This window comes from Gallus gallus, chromosome Z (genome assembly GCF_016699485.2).
Source record: "Gallus gallus isolate bGalGal1 chromosome Z, bGalGal1.mat.broiler.GRCg7b, whole genome shotgun sequence".
In the NCBI taxonomy this organism is placed as follows: domain Eukaryota; kingdom Metazoa; phylum Chordata; class Aves; order Galliformes; family Phasianidae; genus Gallus; species Gallus gallus.
The window spans coordinates 26,083,728-26,105,961 of record NC_052572.1 but is presented as its reverse complement, the minus strand read 5'-3'; the positions used below and the strand labels follow the sequence as shown (position 1 = coordinate 26,105,961).

Sequence of the window (22,234 nt, the reverse complement as noted above, 5' to 3'; positions counted from 1 at the left end):
CAGTGCATAGTTAAACAAGAGTGAACTTTTACCACCTGTGATTGAATCACAAAATAGCCTGTTGGCTTTTTGGGGCATAAATTACTTTACCGTTGTTTTGCGAAGGGTCTTGTGCTTCAGAAACTGCTGTGTTTTTGCCTTTGTTTTGTTTGTCTGCACAAGGGTCTTGTAATATTGTCTAAAGTGTTACAAAATGTCTGTGCAAGAAGATTGTGTTGTCACTGGAAATATTAAACTGTGAGTTCATATGGTGGCCTATAGGTGGCAACAAGGAATGTAAAGGACTTCAGGGCCCAACTGTGCATTTCGGAGTCTGAGTTCCCTGACGAGTGTTTCTTAACTCTTCTTTAAGTGTTGCAAGCCTTCTGAAGTCTGTTTATACAGAGGTCGGTAAAATACAGTGAACTTGAATGGCCCAAAGGGAGACACTAAATTTTTAATTCATTTGCTTTTTAGGAATTTAAAGCCAAGGGGCTGACTTTCCATGCAGTAGTTCATGTCTATGTTGTATAGTGGTGATTGTGCTGAAAATGAATGTGTTCCATGTAGCTCAAATAAGTTTCTGGTGTGTGTGGTTGCTGTGTTACAAGGCATGAGAAAGGTAGATAGTGTTTATATGAGTTGGTCTTTCTGCTGGGGTAATTTTTAGTTTGCGCTGTTGAAAGCATTTAAACAGGGAAAGGCCAATGTGAGTCTAAGAGGCAGGAGAGAATACTGAAACAGTGAGCTGGCACTACGCTTGGTCTTGAGTGAGTTCCATGAAGCCCCATTGATAGAAAGGGAATTCAAATTGTCCCAAATTACATTTAATAAGGATGTGATTTCTGCACTTACTAGCAATATGTAACCATCCTCAGAACTACTGTCAAGCAAGAAAATCCACCTGAAATTGCCCATTTTCAAGACAGAAGCTATTCCAGAGACCAGACCTTAGCTCAGTGTACTTTTAGTCCATTTGCAGAAGCATTTTACAGATAAAACTTTTCAGGGGTGGGGAGGCCCTTTGTAGCTGAGGCGTCTCCACATGCTTTTTATTTGTCATTTTCTATTACTGTCATCCTCTGTGAGAAAGAAAATTGCTCTCTTCTAAGTATCTTTTTTTTTCTTTCTTTCTTATTCTCCTGATAGCCCCTCTGCCAACTGTCATATCTTACTGGGATGTCCTGGTTATCTCTGTTATGTTCAAGCACTTAGCATTCCTCTGCTTTTTGCTTAATAAATTAAACACTGTGAGAGGGTAACACCGTAATACTTGACCATAAAAGGGGGATGACTGTTGTTTTAGTTCTGCTCCTTGCACAATATGCAGTTGAAGCCTTTTATGGGAAGGTGGTGCAGACAGAATGAAAACATCCAGAAGGAGAACATCTATTTCATATTATAGCTGGTGCCAGTGCTGGTACTGTCATTGCTACTGCTGTGAATTTCTCACAGACTGCTAGGAGTTTCACTGTTAAAAAGAAAAATGGGTGACTTACTGATCAGACTGAAGAAGATTAGGACTGTTTAGTTCACAAGTCCTGCACCCTAAAAAATCATAATAATAGAAGTCACCAAAGGTGACCAATTATTAAACTTCTAGAGATTAGAAATGAAGTTGCAAGGAGACTTTCAGCATTATTATGTTGAGAACACAGAGTAAGTGGAAATATCATGTAGTGAGAATGGAACAGGGACCTTGTGGCAGATAAAGCAATGAATGTTTTGTCTGCATTTTCAAAGAAGATGAAAAAAAATGCTGAATATAAAAAAAAATCCTCAACTACTATGAATTATGAATGTTGGAGAGTGAATGAAGTGATTAATACAAGTATTGGATGGAAAAGAAAGTGTGGTGATGTGATAAGCATTCAGTTTTGTATCTCATCTCAGTACTCCAAACGAATCAAATTTGGGGTCTGATTACAAATACTCTTAAGTTCATTACAACAAAGGCTGTACAATACAGTATGAGAAGAAGCAGAATCTGTAATTGCAGGAAAGAAAAACTGAAAAGCGTAAGCCAGTTATTTTGGTCTCAGGATCGTGAAGAGTGTTACGGACATTTCGAATAATTTAACTTCATAAAATATCAAATAAACATTACTTTTTTTTTTTTTTTTTTTTTTTTTGCCAAGGCTAGACTGTACCAAGATTGTTATTTTCAGCTAGAGAAATTATTTTATTGATAAACCAGGTACACATCCTTACTTCAAATATTTTCATTTTTTTGGACAATATAGTATAGAAGTTGGAAGAAAAAATGGTTTTCTTAGTTTCAGTCAGACCATAGGCTTTAAAATAAAATATGCCTTAGGCCTTGAATTAGGTTTTTAAGTAGCTGGAGATTGCATAACATTGTCTACTTCAATGGCTAAAGGTGAGGTTTAGAAGACCCATTGTGAAACCTTTTTCTTCTATACCCTGTACCTCTGAAAGAAGCAGTTACAGTGATCTTCTGAGGAATTGCAGTACTACATACTTTCCTACAGCTCCCATACTTCTGCCTCTCAGATTCCTTTGATTTCTGTTGACTTAAGTGCTCAGAGTGCTTATCCTTCTGCAGAATTGGACTCTTTGCTGCCTCCTTGTCTACCTCAGCACCAGATACATAGAGAGGAGCAGGGTGGAAAAAAATGCGTCCATGAAACACCAGTCTGCATTTTGAGATCTGCTCACTCAAGTGTCTGTGAGCTTGTTTAGCATGTGCAGTTCACACCTGCAAGTGGTGGAGGATGAGAGGAAGACATGCGGTAGCCACTTTCACGTTTCTTTCATTACAATCTCCCATTCTTTTTCCCACTAAGACTCCAGTGGGTGCAGTGCTGCAGTTTACCCTAGGCAGTATTTCACCTACAGTGCAAAACTCTAGCCAGTCATTTACTGTTCATGAGACCTGTGAAAGAAAGCCCTTCCCCTCATTGTTGTGACCTTTATCTTTACAGTAAATGGGTGTCATGAGTCTGGCAGGACCATTTTGTTTGATTGACTGATTTATTCTCAGAAGTTATAAAAGTTTCACTGTGCACAAAAAAGTCAGCTTGCCAAAGGCCATGTATTATATCTGAATGACAGGTATTCATCAGGTCCTTTTGTGGCAATGTTGTTAACAGACTGGAGCAAACCCACCTCTGACTTTTGCGAACATGACAATTATTCCACTGCAGTGAGTGGTATCTTGTTTTTACAAAACTGCAGTGACTTACAGATGTGCAGAGACTGATAGATACTGTTGGGGACCACTTTATAATCTGTTGTCTACTGTGGATGAAAAACAGTTTTACAAAGATATTCCTTTAACCCTTATAAATATATATTCAGTGAGAAGTTACTTTTTTACACAGTTTAAGCAGGATAATATGTTCCTTGACAGAACAGAATCCAGAGTCCTGTACCCTATATTTTCCTAATTAAGTGATCTGCATACATATGGCTGTCAATCTGTGTATCTGTAAGGTAAGCTGTGCAGTTGACTGCTTTGGAACAGGTGGATTTTCCATATCAGCCTCTTAAGGCTTTCAGAAACAGTTTCAGAATTAACTGTTCTTTTTTTTTTTTTCTGACAGGAAATTTTCAGAAGTCCTGATCTTCATTGTGAATTTTGTCATTATTTTCATTTTTAACTCTATTATGAGCTTGCCAGCTCATGCTTTGGTGCAGAGCCTAAGAATCGACTTAACAGTTCTACTTAACAATGCTATTTTCTGGTGTTGAAACAGCTCAGGCTGCTTTTTATAGTTGCACTTTATGTGTTCTAATGCTTTAATAAAAAGTGGACAACAAGTATAGGTAGTAGTATAGCTCTTCAAAATAAAAATGAGAGTAGCAGAGTAAATGTAGCTACATAACCATACAGTTACTTTAACTTACTTTATTATCTCCCCATATAAGAGCAGCTGCTGCTGCCTTTTTTTTTTCTTTTTTTCTTTTATTCACATTGTTTTAAATAGTATGCGTAACTATTCTTTGAGGGTTTTTTTTCTTTATTTTTCTACATACTAGGAACATGAATGCCCCTAGCTCTGCTGTGGACATAATAATTGAAATGAAAGCCCTGCAGTTTAGGCCTGAGTATAAATATCCTGTGTCCTCTCTAGCAAGAGCTACTCAGTGCAGCAGAAGGCACGAGAAACTCTACCATGTATTCTCATTCATGTAGTGAGCACTTACGCTGAGAGAAGGCAAGCAGGAATACTGTTTGAAGTTAGTCCCATTAAATGTCTGAGGTGATAAGAGCCAGAATGCCCATGGATTGCTGTATTCCTTCTGCATTGTTCATACTCACAGAACATATAAACACAGGTATATTGACTGTGTGGTTAGACATAAATACAATGCCTCTGCTCAAAGAGACCAGGAAAATGAACCTACTCATATGGCATAATTTCTTCCAGTCTTCTTGAGTTGCTCTGGAAATACATTCTGACCACCTGACGCCTACACCCATAGAACTCAGAGGCTTAGGTATTGTCCCTAAAGGAGCACTGCTGCATCAGTACCTTGATGATGAGACATGGTACATATAAGGACATAAAAAATTCCCTCACATGAGGCAGGCAATGTGTCCACGACCTCATCAAGTTATAATCTCTTTGCGGGACCAGTTCCAAAACTCATGTTCTGAGTGAGATGGTATCCTACCTGACCATGAGATCTGATATAGACAAGAAAAACTTTATTGTAACCCCTTGACTTTAAGCCATTTCTGAGTCCCCAAAATTTAGGGATCACAGAACTCAGTCTCCCACTTTTAACATGGAGAAATTAAAGAGAAAATTAAATAACTGTGTATACACAGACTTGTTTGAGCTGTCCTGTGAAGCCGCATTACTAAAAATAGCATCGACTGTGATTTATGGATCTGTGATCCAAAACAAGAATGTTTAGCATGACTTGTCAGCAGTTGTTCTTGCAGAATTAAATATTCCAGAAGTTCTCACCGTAATCTTTTCTTAGTAGAATATGAAATTTACACTCCCCCTTGTACCCCCATCTGTAACTTCTGCTTTCCATCCATGTCTTTGAAGATGTAGTAATTTTCCATCTCCTACTTCTCAGAGTGTTTTCCTGTACTTTGCATTGTTATTTGTTTGATCTGATATGGCACAATTTTGCTCTTAGTCTGCAGCCTTGTGAATTTTTGGAACCCCCTGCATGCCATTTGTCTTACATGTCTACAGGCTGCATAAAGGTACATGTTGTATTTACTGGATTTCCACTGGTGATTCTTTGTTTCAGCAAAATGACAGTAAGGAAGAGGATGCTTATTTTTCAGTGTGCTACAGGAAAACAGCTCTCGTCTTCAGTGTCTAGTGATGTCACATATTTAATACAGGAATCCGAAGTATTATGTGCAGATATGGAGCCAGTACAATGTCTCCAAAAGCATCTGTTGAATGCTAGGATGGGTTTAACGTGTTTCTGAGGTACATCTAAATGCAGAAGATTTGGTTGAATTGATCCATGCATGGCGACTATGCCTTTGTTTACCAAAATTTATTCTGTGCTGCCAATAATTGTTACTAGCAGGTAGTGACTGTTGAAAGCTTTCATATTTAAAGTGTACGTTCTCCTCAGATTACTGAAACTGTAGGCACAGATATGGGATAAACCTGTTGGCAAAGGGGGAGGGGGAGGAGCTGTATGTTCTCCAATTAGTGTGCTACTTGGATGAGATGATAAGCCAGACCTGTTAGGTAATGATAACATTTGAATGACAGTTCAGACAGTCAGTTTATTGCCTTTCTGTAGCTTTGTGGTGAAGAAAAAATTGTTGTGAAGGTTACTGTGGTTTGCATTACTCAGCTGGGATAGAACCTGTTTGTTTTTCACAGCCTTGAAAACAGAACTACTCTTTGCTCAAAGAAATGACAGTCCAAAGGGGGAAAACAGACATAGAGCAGAAAGTGAATCTTCTCTGGCACAACTCAGAGCAGAAATTGTTTTTACCTGGAATATGGCGTACTGTCAAGTCCCTTATTTACTCGAACTTGGGCCTTTTTGCATAACGTGATGCAACTGTCTTTTTCTGCGCTGCTGATAAATAGTTGCTAAAGTTGACCTGAATTTGCTGCTCCTACTCATTTACTCTGTTAAGAATCAAGATGAAAAACAAGAAAAAAATTGCAAGAAATAACCTTGTATTTCACTGTAAGCTTTATGTGTTTATATGTATATTATGTTTGTTTGCTTGAAAGGCTTAGTCTAAAATAAACCCAATACCAACAGGATCATCACATGTATTTTCAGAGCTGGCCTAATAGGCAGAAAACTTTGGACAAGCTTAACAGATCCTGAAAGCCTTTTGTGCTCGTCAAAACAGGTCCACCTGAGTCTGTTTGCTCCCAAAGTAAAGCAATTCAGAAAAGTAAAAGGGAAGGGATTTCCTTCTCCTAAAACAGTACCAGGATATTGGAACATTTCTGCAAACAGAGATATTTGTGGTATATTGTTAGGCTACCTCAAGAGAATTGGGTTTGCTCTTCCAGCATGTTAACCATTGTTTTCTTTTGGATTGTTTTCTACTTTTTGGCTGTATGGTCCCATTCCCAGCCTGCACTTACTACCACATAGAGATTAAATCCCTTTATGTTCTTGCTTTTTTGCAGAGCCAACTATAAACCTGTTAAGCTCTGCACTGTATGACATCCGTTATGCAGTGGTATATCTGAGGCCTGAAAATACAGCTGGTGCTGTATGAACACACAAAGGTATACACTTGCCACTACCTTACATTTGAGTCCTGAAACACAAGTTCAAGATTAAACACATTAATATGTTTTTACTCTATGTACTTCTAACTCTTCAAATAAGTATCAGCAATTCTTATTTGATTTCATTTATACAATACCCTTTTTAGATATAACGTATAATACAAAAATGAACACCGATGCTGAATAGGAGATTTAGATAGCAATGGATCTTTATTGAATGGAAAAAAAAAATGGATTTGGAGACAGCACTGATTAACAAATTAAAGATTTTGCAGATAATTCTGAAAGGCTGAACTTTCATTCAGGTTTCAAAAGGGTCTGTATTTGCACATTTGGAAGGATCATCCTGTCTACCTCAATATGCACCTGCTTTAAAAAAGAGCAGTGGTCATTCTGAAAACGGGTCTCTCTGTTGATCAGAGGTGACTGCTTGAGCCTTGACTTGTAAGACCTAGGTCGATTGTGTTAAGCAGGTTGAATCCCACCTGGTCTACTTTGTCTGGGCTTGACCGTAGTTAAAATTAAGCACGAGGGCTGCTCTGAAAGTAACGTCTCCTGTATTATAATTGTGTTGGCCCATGATATCAGAGGCGGATATTGGTGGTATGACAGTAGAGGTTGAACCTTCACACCAATATTCTGTTATATATATGCTCTGTAACAGATAGCAGTAGTGGGGCAGTTTGATGAAATAATGTCTGAAATGGAAGTGCTTATGAAGCAGAGGTGTGGAATTGTATTCCTCTATGTGGAAAAAATTGCACCCACTGACATTTACCAGTGCTTGTTGAGTATTTCTGGAGATCAAACAATGGATGTGAGCACAGTGAGGTGGTGGGTGGTGTGTTCCAGCAAAGGTGACACTGGCAGTGGGGCAGATTTTTACAAGTTCGCCATGCAGGATGTTGTTCATTGCTGGTGAAAATGCATAGCTAATGGTGGTGACTGTGTTGAGAAACAGTGTTTTATAGCTGGAAATTTACTGTATTAAATAGTGTTCTTGTGTTCTTTGTATCTGTTGTAAATTTCATGAGAATAAATAGGAGGCATTACTTTAGGAGCAACCTATGTAAATCATCTCAGTTATTCTTCTGTGAAAGGTCCTTGTCAATCAGATTGACTGTTCCTCAAGTCTTATTTTTCATACTAAAAAGCAGTTGACTGAAAATGCAGTGAGAGCAAGAATCAAGAGGAATGGTAATAGTCAGTCTGTGTAAATCCTTAGCTTAAAGGGGGCTCCTTAAAGGGGATTGTACATCCAGCTTATTAAAGAATCATATAAATGCTTTTTTAAAGTAGATGTTGTGCCTTGAAAACTCTCCTGTACTGACTTGGCTTTGAACACATGAACAGAAGCGTCTTCGTAGCATATCGTTGTTGGCCTCCTGTGTTTTGTAAAGGAAAGTACTTCAACATAGCGATCAAACTGTAAAGAAAGCATTAATATAACAAAACTGTACACATAACTCAGTCTGGCTCAGTAACAAGAGAAATACACTGTTAAAGCCTGTTTGGCTGAGGTTCCTACCTTTTCCAAAGTACTGCATTGTGTAAACTTCTCGAGGATCTTGTTGACACCAAGTTCTGAGAGAATTATCAGTTTTGAATGGTGCTGTTGATCTGTTTTGTTTTGTTTTGTTTTATAGCTGAGCTGTTAGGAGATACAGCAAAACTAGCATATTCCTTGACTGACCTCAAGCTATGTGTTTAAAAAAAAAAAAAAAAAGGCACTTTCTTAAATGTATGGTGTTTTATTGTATATTCTACAGAGTGGCGAAAGTAATGAAGGTTCCTGTGTATGAAACACCAACAGGATGGAGATATTTTTCCAATCTCATGGATTCTGGACGTTGCTCACTCTGTGGGGAGGAAAGCTTTGGCACTGGTGAGTAGTATGCAATCAGACATTTCCGGAGACTTTTAATGACAGTACTTTTCCAAGGTACATCAAGTCAAAGCCAAAAAATAATAATTAAAAAAAAATCAGCAAATTATCTTGTACTTGAACAAAGGACTGTCACCTTTTCTTATTTTGGGCGTCTAGTAGTCACTGCTGTCCATATACCTTGAAATATGAAAAATGTGAAAAATTGATACTACAAGGCCACAGGCAATCTTATTACTACTCTGACAACTTTTGAAGGCATCTGCCACTGTATTCTGTTTTGAATGTTATGTGGAAGGATGTCTTTACTTCCACTGTAATAGTATTTTTTATGGACTTCGATGGCATTTGGAGGGATGTTGCCTCTATTTGCATGGTTCTTGCAGACTTTTGTTTTTCCTAACATGAATCAGTGAACAAAGTGAGGATTGTTAGGCCTAATCAAACCTGTTACACACATCCCTTTTTTAGAACATTACAAATACTGGAAAGACAGATAGTGATAAAGTCATGACTAGAATAAATTCAGCTGCATATCAACACCTGTTCTCCCTAAGTATTTCTCCCTTATCTGTCCCAAGAACCAGTCAAACAACAGAATGCAGAAAGATAAATCTGAGCTGCCTGGGCTGTGATAAAAAACCCAAGAATACATTAGTTTTCTATGGGTGTCTGTGAGAATAAGTAAAGAATGTGCGTTTTGCTTTCTATCCTGATTGTGAACTACTGTTCCATTACTAGGACCCTGGTTGCCTTGGCTTGACTGCTGTGTCTGGCACAGTACGGTACTGCATCGGATAGGTTTTTTGTGAGGGTTTTCTGCAAGTTCATAGAATGACAGTTTTAGCTTGGGAAGGGGGGCATTTTCAGAAGATCTTGCACCCTTCAGAACATGCTGTCATTTGCTGTTATATGCTGTTAGACTGCATCTCTGTTTGCCTGTGAGAGGTCTGAACCAGACAGGTGGTTTTTGATGTTTTTTTCACTAGGTCAATTCTTTACTCCTCAATGGATATTAAAGTTTCTCTTGCGTATATATCTAAAGGTGGTTATTTCCATGAAAGTTAGGTGGCTCTTGAGACATCAACAGGATGTCATTAGCACCTAAATTATTTGAAAATGAGCAACCCTGTTTTCACTCTCAGGCTGTAGGAAGAGAAAAATGTGATTTGTGATTGGAATTAGCTTGTGGGATTTTGATGGTGAGCTCCCACAGACTGAAGTACATCTGGATGCCCTAGCCAACTTAAGTGTAGCGCGTCCTATTGCATGAAAAAGACCAAATATCAAATTTCCCTGGCTCCTTGAAAAGACTTAACCTGTATCTATGTGCATGTTCAGCTCTTCCTGAGTATCAGTTATACTGATCTTTCTGCAGATCAGCCATATAGAGATCAAGAGAAATGGTTTCTGAGCTTGATCTACTGAAATACTGAGGATGTTACTATTTGTGTTGACCTTATTTCTTTATTAACCAAAGTAGCAGATGCTTTTTGGAGTGGGGGAAGACAGGCTATCAGAGATAAAGGAAGGGCCTATGGAATTTACCTGTTCTTGAAAGTAGGCAACTGTAACTCCCCTCTCTCCCTGCCTTTGACTTTTTCCCTTTACTTCCATCTTTCTGTAAAGTCCTAAACCACTAGTATTTTGTACTGTAGCCTCTATTCTGATTTCGCAGCTCTCACCTCCTGACCTCACAGTCATCTCTGCATTCCTCGCACTCTCTGTATTCCTGTTTTAATCTGATTGTCCTATCCCATCATTAATTCTTCATATTTCCAATAAATTCTGTCTCTTGTGAGTTGTAATTGTCCTTGAACAACTTATTGGTGGCCATTGTGGAGAGAGCTGCTGTACAGGAACGCAGGACCTGTGCATCTTGGTCCACTCTGATCAGCTTCCTAGTACCTAAAGAACTTCATTGGCAGTTTAGAAAGCCTCCTGGCCTCCCATTTTTGACAATGCCATCTGAACAGTAGTATAAACTATTGAGATTCCAGCCTATTGGCATTCAGACCACTTGGAGCATTGGGCCAATGTGTAGGTAGTTTTTGTGTAAATCAACTGTGGCAGAGCCTACAGGGCAATTACAGTGATATCTAAAGTTTGTTTTTCTCTTTGCCTCAATTTTCTTATCATCTTTCAGTTCTGTGCAGCTGCCTGGAAAGACTGCATATGCCAGGGGGTTTATTAGTAAAACAGGCTGGTGTGTAGATGACCACTACTTCAGCAATGTGAGCTGTTTTTAGCAATAAATATTTACCTTATTGTGAACCTTTTAGTAATGTCCTAAGATCTGCATGACCTTCACAGGTTTCTTCCAGTATTGGGCATTTGGGTAGATTTTACAACTTTCTCTCACAGCTATTTAGGGAACTGAAATGACACATTTTAGTTTTCAGTGCAGAACTTTTCAAGAAATACACCATATAGCAGATCAGAGTGGGAAAATTATTGTTCTGTGCAAGAGAATGGAGATTTACACATCCACATTCTACTGTCAAACTAATCATGCAGCACTGGAGACTGAGTGGTTGTATACCCAGGTAATCCAGCCTAGCTGGAATTTCCAAACAGCACAGAGCTTTAGTCTTACAATATAAGGGATTTTGCACTGGCAAATAAATAAAAGCAGATTTTCTGCTATAAAAGGACAAAAGATTTTGAAAACATCCTTAGCGCTGCGTTTCCCAGACTTGTTTTCTGGCAGCTGATCTTGGAGCTCAACCAGTGCTTTAAAATCTTCTTCCATTTTTGTAGTCGTGTGGGGAGCTTGTCGGATGAGGTTAGTAGCTTTCTGGTTCTATGACTAATGCTTAGGACACAGTTCAGAGAAGGGCATCTGCAGCAGCAATTAGTTTCTAAATTTCATCAGCAAACAATCAGGATTCAGAGAGCTGTGTGGTTGATTTATCTTTCTGCAGTTTAAGCCACTTCAGTAATTGATGTATCTTTCATAAACTTGCATGCTCCATCTCCAAATTTCCAGATGCCTTTAACACCAACTGCTTTCTCCTGCAAGATTATGTGGAAGAAGAACTAGTGAAGAATATAAAGATGGCCTGGTTCTGAAAATAATGAAAGCCTTTAAAGAGCTGTATGCTCTTATCTGTTCCAGTATCGCAAAACTCCATTTGCCTAAAATATCACCAAGATTCAAATCACTGGAGAATAAATTTGTAAGGCTCAAACTGTTTGCAGACAGAATGTTCTACTGTGAGTTTATATACATGCTTCAGTCTCACATTTGTTTTAAAATTGCATTTACAGAGTGCAGTATGCTAGACAGAATCGGCTAATTTAGGGAAAAGCGATTACGTTTTCTTCTTATATATGATCCTCAAGGCTTACTGTCTATCAGAATTGGAACTCTTCTCAGATAAAGAATAAATGAGACATATAAAAGAAAGCCTGTATGCCCAACAGCTTGACAGTATCAGAAAAAAAAATAATCATGTGAACATTTTTTCGTGATTTTACTTGTTTCTCAGGCTACTGACTCTCAAGACTACTTCAGTTTAAGCCTTTCTCTGTACTTCATTGTGAATGGGAATGTGCTCTAACAGTTTTTCCCAGATTGTTTACTCTGAGTCTGCCCATAGCAATTAACTGTTGCAGTAGTATAAAATAACTTTTATTGTTGTTATTATTATATTGAGAAATACATGGCAAATTAACTTAAAAATAAGCTGTCAAAGTACTTGCTGTTATTGTAATTTTCCTTACCAATGGCAAATTAAATACAATGACATAATTAGAAAAATGTTCGTTGACTCCACTGTTATTTCAGTTCTGTCTCCTTACACAGAGTCTGGAATTCATTAATGCTATGTATTTTTCAATCAGAAGTATCAATGAGAATTATCCTGAGCGTGCTGAGTGCCCTCAGTGAAATGTGAGGCACCTTTTATTTGATCACTTAGCACAAACTGACTCTGCCTCTGCAGATTCACAACAACAGATATTAGGTATATGAACTGAAGGAAGATACTGTTAACTGAACAGAGCTGGCAGAGCTAGCTTCCTTCCTTGTGTTTCTAGCATGTGAGCTGGACAGTAAGTGTGAGAAAGTGAAGACACCCACAAAGATAAAACAAGTGAAAATTAGAGTTGACTAACAGAGTTGTAGTAGTGGATTTTAATTTAATAATATAAATGAAAGCAATAAATATGCACACATGTGCGAATAGTAGCCCAACTAATGGATCAGCTGGTAAAATAATAGGTGGAATAAACAAGTTCTGAGAAATCCCAGTTGTCAATTTTCCTTCTAATAAGAATAATGAATCAAGACATTTCTTGGGAACACAGGATTAGTGTTGCTGTTAGGCTGGTGTTTTAAATCACTGATTTTCTTATTCTGAAATGGTTGGATTGTTCACAGGTTTTTCCATACAGAGTTTTGCCTCTGGATTGCTTTCTTCCTATGCTTTTTCTTTCCAAAGGAGCAACAATCTGTATGTCATCATGAAGGACACACAAGGACACAACACACGCCAAAGCTGCTAAATGGATCAGAAGAATGATACATGTGTACACTCATCCCTCTTCACAGAGATTTATAAGCTTAAGCCATGCCAAAACAAGGCTCAGAGACCTTTCCAAAAATTCTTATGTCCATGTTTCACTAGACCATTTTGGTTCAGTGAAACATACTCAAACTGTTTGTTAAATCAAAATGCTTATTTTCTTCGGTGCTAAGTTTAGACCTTTGCACACATGTCAAGATGTATTGACTATTTTGCTGAGTAGTGTGCCTTTCACTGTGTGATTTGATGGCTTGCAGTCTGCAGCATGTTGCACAATGGGAGAGTAAACGATCACTTAGTTTGAAACAAATCACTTGAGTGTTTATCTCTACCACATCTCCACTTGCTGCTAGTGTCTGTTGAGCAGATTAAGCAATTTAAGTTGTGGGTAGTATCATCGGTAGAGATGACTTTTAGGCAGAATTAACTTTTCCTGTGCTAAGAATGAATGGCTAAAAGAAGAACCAGGTAGGTTAAGAAAAAAGGAACAGCAATGCTGGGGCAAGTTCACAGTTACCAGGACCATGCATAGCATCCCAGGTCTCCTCCATCCTTCCCAGGACCCCTCACCAGCTCCTGCTCCCAAAACAACTCAGCAGGGCCAGGCTGCAGTTCCCCACCCTTTTGTCCTCCCCAGCCATGGGCAGTAGCCAAGCTGCTTCTGACACCCAGAAAACCCCCTGCACCTGTGCTTGCCTAACAGCTTTTCCTGTTGTTACCAGAGGAATGACAGGTGCTGGTGGGAGGTGACAGCTCTCTTCTACATCTTCCTTTTAGTGGCAGTGGCAGAGAGCTGCACTGGCAGCATTATCTAGGAAAAAACAGGATCATGCCATCTGCTTTGCATATGGGCAAAGCTGATTTTGTTATCTGTAGACCAGATTGTTGGTATTTCTGTGGAAGGCATCCTTCAGCTGATCTACTGTGTTATGAAGAGGGAGTAGAAAAAAGTGAGGATCTGATTATCTGAAGGGCTGACTTCCTGTTCAGGGACATTTGTTTTCTTTTTTTATCTGAAGCTATTTGCAAAGCTCCAAGGGCTCATAAATAACCCTGCCCTTTTCCTTCTGATCAGGCAGCACTCCATGCTTTGATAGCATCCGGAGGCTCTGAACCAGGGAACAAAGTAAGCTCTTGCTGTTTTTATAGCAGCTGCTAGGGGACCAGGCTACAGCTCTAGGCGCTGTATTAGCAGACTGTCCTTGTTGCGAACAGTTCACAGACTACAGGTCAAGGCAAATCAAAAGTGGCAGAAAGAAAGTATTCTCTGTATCATGACAGCTACTTTGCAAACATGAAGGAACGTGGCTGTCTGTCTCAGTTCTTAAACCCATTTGAGCTATTCAGTGTCCTGGTTTTCTACAGGACCCAACTCACAGACTCAAGCATAATCTTCATGTATCTTTTTTTCTTGTGCTTCCTAGAAATATTTTTCCCCTTCACAACTTTTTAGTAATCATTTTTATCCAGTCCTGGTATTATACTGGATTAGTAATTTACACATAGTTAACTCTGTAGTCATTTTTTTTAACTGTGAGATTCAAGGTGGATAGGGTCTACACCTCTAGGGCTGAATAAAAGCCAAGGAGCCTAAGTTACAGGCAGAGCTGTGGCAAACCCAGGTCGATGGGCACTTAGCAAATTTGTGTGAATAGCAGCTGCTACCTTGACTTGCTGCTCTCTGTCAATAAGATGGACTGAAATTCAAAGGCAGCAGCGGTAACTGAAGGATGGATGTCAAGAGTTAACCCCAGAAATCACAGTTGCTCCAGGCAAATCTTACTGTTTTCCTTATGTCTTTAATTTTCTCTTGACAATTTTTCACAGGATTAGCAGCTTCAGTGCATCAATTTATATAATAAGAACCAGATCCTTTGCCAGCAGGAAAACAGCCATTTTGAGAAATGTGTGTACAGAACTTGCAGGCTTTTATATAAAACTGCAGAACTGCAAAGCAGACTTGATACCGCAGAATTTTTATATTTGATGAGGAAGAATATATCATGCAACAGATTTTGAAACAAAAGCCTTTCTGATTTCTCTCCAGAGGATTTTTTGCTAAGTAATTTCTAGGATAGTCAAGCTATTGGTCAGCAATTCATGAAGGAAAAAACAAAAAACAAAAAACTTGTACCCAGGGTTTCTGTACTGTGTGAACAGAAAACGGTAACTGAGTGCAGCTAAAAAACTTGAACCAAATCTGGTGTTAATATGCCAGAGCAATGGCCGCAGATACGACATGCCAAGTTTCTTGAGACTATTAATTGAAGTAGTCATCTTCCAGTATCTACTAAGTGTCAAGTGTCTCCGATCTTACTTTCTATTGATTTTCAGAAACGTTCAGCTACATTAGGTACAGATTGCCACAAAAAACTTGCTCTAAATTATCAAAAAGGAGAGAGTGCTTGCTGAGATGACCAGGGCCCTTCATATGGAATACTCTTTGGTTATGAAATGATAATTATATTGAAACTTTCTGCTGTTTTGATACATTACTGTTTTAACAGACAGAGTTTACCTTCATAGGAATGTTTCCAGTCCAACTAAGTTATGTGTCTATTGCAAAGCAGCCCATTACTCCAAGTAGTACTTTTGGTTTTGTATATGGAAATTGCCAATTCAAGTCCATGTTCACTTGAATTCAAATGTTAGACTTGAATTTCTGCCTCTTGTATCTCTGAATGTGTCCTAAATCCTGTGGGATTTTCAAAAATTATTCTTAGTTTCCTTTGTATCAATTTGTGTCTTCATGAATAAGAAACTAGGAAGGAATGTAGGCCTGAGAATTCAAACATTTGTATCTCTGAAAGGTAAGGAGGAAGTCAGAAATGGAAAAAAGTTCTCTTTTCTGCCTTTTTTTTTTCTCCAGATGCTGTTTATCATGCTTTTTTTTTTAATATTTTTTTTTTATTTGAACTGATGGAAGGTTATAAATATTCTGGAAATTTATGTTTTTCACGGAATGGGAAAACTCCTTCACCACAGCTTGACGGATAAACATCTGTGCAGATTGGGAGATACTCTTGAACTTGACTCACATAACACAGACCACTCATGGCCAGGAGTATGCATGTCTTGCCCAGTTCTAGGAAACAGTACCAGAAGTGTGGAAATACCCTGTATGTCAGCAAGCTGGAATAATGATTAAAAGTGTGTTTCTACTACTAAAACTTCTATCCAAGTACTTGTGTATATTTTTTATTTAACGTTAGGAGTATAGACTTTGTCATATGTAAAATTGAATTCCAGTTGTCACTCTGGGAGCTACCATGGCTATGGAAGTTAGTACCTTCCTGCTAACTGTTACGTGATGTACAAGTTAAATGAGACATTTGCCCAGCCTCTTAGCTTGTTTTCTTATACACAGTGATATCAAATAATGTGCTTTACATATCTCTCTTTAGGGTCTGATCACCTTCGAGAGAAAGATGGACTGTGGGCTGTTCTAGTTTGGCTTTCAATCCTGGCAGCTCGAAAGCAGAGCGTAGAAGAAATCGTCAGGGATCACTGGGCAAAGTTTGGTCGACACTACTACTGCAGGTGAGAAAAATGAAGAAAAGGCACAGGAACTTAGGCAGTCAGTGGGTCAATAACAAGGCTTGATCAGCTGCACTCAGCTACACTTAGATGTGTGTTTGATATGTCCGCAAATGAAAGTCTGCTACAGATTGCCACTGTTCTTTGGCAATTTTTTATGAGTTGAGTAAGCAGACTTTGCTCACTGAGGGAGCTGTGTGTATATGTCACTTCCAGTATATTACGTGTGGAATCCCTGGGAGTAGCTAGTTACATGGTGTTGAAAAATGTCAAAATCTCAGCAAGTTTACTCATACATTTGTTTCTCCATGCTTCTTCATGAAAATGCTTCAGTGAAAACTGTTTTTATGCTTACTTTGAACTCAACTCCTCCGAAGATCCATCCATTTACTTGTTTTTATTCATGTCTCAAAAGGTTGAATTCTAATTCACAGACAAACACAGCAGTTCGTCAAAACTTGCAGCAAATTTTCTTCTATTTCAGTTTCTTCAGAGCACTGCACTGATTGTGTCCTTTATTTCAGAATGCTGTCTGTGCTAGGTTTAGTCTGCAGAAGAGGAGACTCAGGCTTACTGCCCTGTACAACTACCTAAAAGGAGGTTGTGGTGAGATGGGAGACAGCCTCTTCTCCTCAGTAGCTAGTGATAGAACTAGAGGTAATGGCCTCAGGTTGTGCCAGGGAAAGTTCAGATTGGATATTAGGAAAAACTTTTCCTGAAGAGTGGTCAGGTGCTGGAATGGACTGCCAATTGAGATGGTGGAGTCACTGTGCCTGGAGGTGTTCAAGAAGTGTTTACATGTTGCACTAAGGGACATGGTTTAGTGGGGAAATACTGGTGGTAGGTGAATGCTTGGACTAGATGATCTTAGAGGTCTTTTCCAACCTTAGTAATTCTGTGGTTCTGTGATTTTATGATGTTTTCTATGCTACTTAAGACACAATATGTGTTCCAAATGGTTTCTATTGCCTCAAGAAATAGGTGGCCAGATTAGAACTGTGTTGCATATACAAAATGGGCAGATTGCCCAGGAGTGCATGCATGCACAGGTTTAGTTTGCAATCAGTAATTCAGTAGTCTACTGTTACTTTTTGAAGTAAGCAACAAATTGCTAATTGCGTGTGTATTGAGAGCTTTGAAAAAAGAATTGTCTTCTAAGCTGTGGTGGACTTACTTTTTATTTCTACTTTTCTATATGCATGCAAGGTTTGATTACGAAGCATTGGAACCCAGAACAGCATATTTCATAATGAGAGACCTGGAAGCTTTGATCACTGACAAGTCATTCAGCCATCAGCAGTTTGCTGTGGGCAGCAGTATCTACAGTGTGGAAAGAACAGACAGCTTTGAGTACATAGATCCTGTGGATGGCACTGTGACCAAAAGACAGGTATGGCTGTGGTGATGGAGTAGCAAAGTTTTGCACCTTTCAGCATGTCTCTTAAAATATTTCTGACATTCAGCTGAAAGCCTTACCATTTATTTATAGGACATTTTTTTTAATTTGCCCTGATAGATACCATATTTCCTACTTAAGATTAGCTCAGACTGGATAAGATAATCCACCTCTGGTTTGGCTTGCGCTTGCTGTGCATAAATGGAGACTGTAGTGTCAAGGAGACTGTAGGCAGAGATGGGGTCTCTGCTGCCAGCAGTGCAAATATAGCAAGGGACCCCTTTCCAGAAAAATGGAAGGTGTCACGTAGAAAGGCAGTGTTTGCTTTTTCTATTTTCTATCTAAAATCTACAATTGCTGTACATTACAAAAAAAGGTCAAATTTTATTGCTTTTAATATTTGAATAATTAAGGCATGTTATTCCCTTGTTGCCAACAGCATGCAGAAGACTTAAGCAGACTGTTCCATATCAGGGCATGTTTGGCTTCTCTAGCCAAAATACCTGCTCTGTGTTCCTTTTGGGCTGACTGTAGGCTGTGCCAATATGAAGATCTTTTAGCTATCAAGTTCTGGAACTCAAACTGAGCCTTTGAAGTTCCATGACAAGCACAAAAGCAGACATGTACTTTTGCCTGGTGTAGATGTATATCAAAACATTTTGAATGTGAGCTGTGACTCATATTTAAATGTATTCTGATTTTATACTGCTTATTTTTATTGTCATTGTTTGTGAGGTTTGTAAACTGCTTGACCTGGTCAGACTCTATCAAATGATGTTATGACCCGTTAAAACAATTGTCATTCCATTCTGCTCAGTGTCTTTGTAGTTTCCATTCATCACTGCATCCAGATTATATAAGCAGCCCACCTGCCACTGAACTACTGTCTTTGTACATACTATTGCTGAAACAAGGTATGAGGATATTGTCATAGCCAAATCCACTGGAAAATTACAGGCATGGCAGGCTTGTTACTCTTGTCCTTTAAAAAAAAAAGTTTGTAAATTTTTAGTGTACTTTCCCTTTCTTTTCATCCAAAGCTGTTTCCTAAATTGGAGTACAACTGCTAATCACGTCACCGTGTAATACAGAGAAGCATGACTCGCCCTGTTTTTAAATGGACTTTCAGATGGAGAGCAGGTCTTTTCATAGGCAAAAGCACTTATTTGATGAGAGTACAATTCAATCTGTTTGTCTTCTGACAAGCTTACATTCCTAGCTCTGTGTGTTTGCAGCCTTGGTGGAATTCGCCAAGCATAATAAAATAAGAAATGACATTAATCCATGGAAGTAAGCATCAGTTCACTGCTGCCATTTTCCTCATGTATGCTCTTCATGCAAATGCAGGTGCCTCTGTTACTGTCATGAGTTTCATGTAGATTTTCCAGCTAGGTTGTCAGGAGCCTTTTATTCCTCAGTAATAAGTGGATAGAAATTTGTACTCACTGTATCTGAACTGCTTCTACTGAACTACGACTAGATCAATTCTAATAAACTACAGAAAACAAACTGCAGTAACAAAATAGGTATATAGCAATACAAGCAGGCCATACTCTAATTTATCCTGAAACAAACACAGTTCAGTAATAAGGTATAAAGTTAAATGAAACATTTTGCTGTTCCTGAAAATTGCGCTGCCCTTTGCACAAATATTAGCACATAACAGTATTGAACAAGTTACCAATTAAAATGATGGACTCTTCCATGAAGATTTATCATATTTGGAGATTTACAGAATAAAACCCCCAATTTTTGTCATTTAAACTTTCTTAATGTTATCTTGCTCCTTTGTTAGATTTAGGATGTAAAGTTCTCTGCATGTAGTCTCATGTTTTTTGGGGGGCTGTTCTGAAAGTTGTTTCATATGACCCTCCAGAGATAAGGGAAAAATCTTTCTCTGTTCAGAATGATACTTTAGTCCCATGTCAGCAATAACATATTTCTTGTCAGAATAGCCAGAATGGCCTCCTATGTCCTGGTGATGTTCAAGGGTCCACAGATGAGCAAATAAAAATTAGGATAACCACAGTATTTTGAAGAAAGATAGGGCTATTCTGCATGCTTCTAATTTATTTATGTGTCTGAACTACTAAGCTAGATTTTCTACTGGTGTCATACTTTATGATTTAATAATGGTTTTTGAAATCTTAAGTAATTTTTCTTTAAATTTGCTACTTAGTCTTTTTAATCCTAACTTAATATGTTAATTCTCACATGTTTAATCATGAAGTAGCTAACTGAAAAAATTGTGAAACCACTGGAAGTGAAATTACACAGTACACTGTGCATTGAGTTTTGTTTTCTGGACGCTTCAGAGATCTTAGTACATGAGTAAACTGCTTACCTGGATTATAGTGCAAAAGGAGAGCAATCCTTGTGGAGCTCTATCTTTGTTACGCTGGCTTCAAAGCCAGCAGGTTAACCACTGGCAAGGTCACTTTGTTTCAGAATTTCCACACGGCTAATTAATATCCATCAGCAGGCCTGAGTTGCCTAATGTAAGTATCTGCAGATATCCATTGTGAGAGCTGTACTGAAGGTTTTAATTTGCTTCCTTTTGGAAAAAATTACCAGTTTCCGTAATAAAACATGTTTGTGACAAATAGTGTGCCCCATTTTATTAAAACTGGAGATTTTTCTGTACTGTGGACTTTCCTTCTTTGTTTTTCCCTTAAGCCAGTTTATTAATTTTGCTTATAAAATTCTGTTCTGTGCGCTTTCATGGAGCTGACATTTTCTATATAATATATAGCAAGTATGTGGCTTTAAATTCATTGAGCTTATGTCAGGTGAGAAAACACCATCATGTCAAACAGTAAGTAGGCTGCTTTTAGTTTCACCAACTTGCTTTGACAGCAGTGACCACAAAAGCTAAAAAATGCCAAAAAGGAATATTTTATATGTACAGCGTACTCTGACAGGTAATGCTTCTTCACTGGTAATGCTTCTTCATTGTTATTTGGCAGCAGTGTTTTTGGCTGGTTTTCCTTTGGTTTTAACAAGAGTAACCTACAGCTTTTTGGTATAAGTTTCAGAAAACATTAAGAAATGTAAATATATAATAGTTCTCCTTAAGTCCTGTTGCCTTCCAGAGTGAAAAGTTTTGCTGGTTTTGAAATCGCTGTTTTCAGTGGAGAGTCAAAAGACAGGTTTTTGCTGTTGAGCTCTGTGCCAAAAATGACTTACGCTATAGCTTGAGGTGCAAGCGTGACATGAAAGTTGACTTTGACAGTCCAACTCTGAAAGCCGCTGTTTCCCTAGCACATAATTTCTCCCTGGCACTTCAGAGATAGTTGTTTTTAAAGAGTACAGTCACTGTGTCTCTATAATTTCCTTTTGAAAAATATCTTTAGCTGTATGGCAGAAATCCTAGTCTTATAGACAATTACCAGCTGTCTTCCCTTTTGTGTAAAAAACAGTGCCGTCAATCATTTATTCCTGAGAAATTTGAAAATAAGCTCAGAAATAGTAAACTGTCTGAATGCAGGGTGTGTGCGTGTATGCTATGTGAAAATCTCAAGTACTAGAAACTGTATTATCAAAGTGGCTACAGATGCATTAGTTTGGTGGAAAAATTTAGCATCATGAAGGATAGAGCTATGGGGAGTGTTTGTAGACCTTTTTTGTTCCGAAGACCATAATTTAATGAGTGGTGAGACAGTATTAAGGTTCTGAGAGAAGCAACAACATACAGTTGTTGTTCTTGCCTGATAAACAGAATATATAGAAGAGTGTTCAAGTGGTTTTGCTAGCTTTATCATTCTGGAGGTGGCTTGACCAGCAGGGACATGCAAAATGTCCATGTAGCCACTGGGTAGGAAGACATTCACATGCTGTTTATGTTTATGGTTTCATTTTGTGCAAGTATGTTAGGCTTCCTTCCCACTTCAGGCTGCTTGATGTGAATGTTACATATTTTGAGCTCCTGGTCGTAAGTTTGACAACTATTCCAAACAAACTATACCTAGAACTATCTTTTTTTCATTCTGCTGTCATAAAGTTAGGAGTAATTAGCAGTCAGCAAGAGACAACTCCTTGCTCAAGGGATGAGATCATAACAAACTGACTATATACTTTTAGCTGTCCAAGTTGAAATTCCATTGAGACTGATGGCAGAACTCCCACTAACATCATACGAACCAACTCATTAATAAGTTGGCTTAATAGCAAACATTAGAAAAAAAGGCTCTAAAGC

The 22,234-nt window shown here is 38.4% G+C and overlaps 1 protein-coding gene across 3 annotated transcripts in view; it reads left to right on the top strand.

The window, feature by feature from the left end:
- The window catches only part of PGM5 (phosphoglucomutase 5), a 66,815-nt gene that overhangs the window by 32,039 nt on the left and 12,542 nt on the right, over positions 1 to 22,234 (top strand). For all 3 annotated transcript variants that reach the window (XM_424802.8, XM_046905724.1, XM_046905723.1), the window contains exons 7-9: positions 8,462 to 8,577; positions 16,511 to 16,646; positions 17,850 to 18,033. In XM_424802.8, coding sequence (XP_424802.3) covers positions 8,462 to 8,577; positions 16,511 to 16,646; positions 17,850 to 18,033 — 436 coding nt within the window. The remainder of the gene's footprint in view (positions 1 to 8,461; positions 8,578 to 16,510; positions 16,647 to 17,849; positions 18,034 to 22,234) is intronic.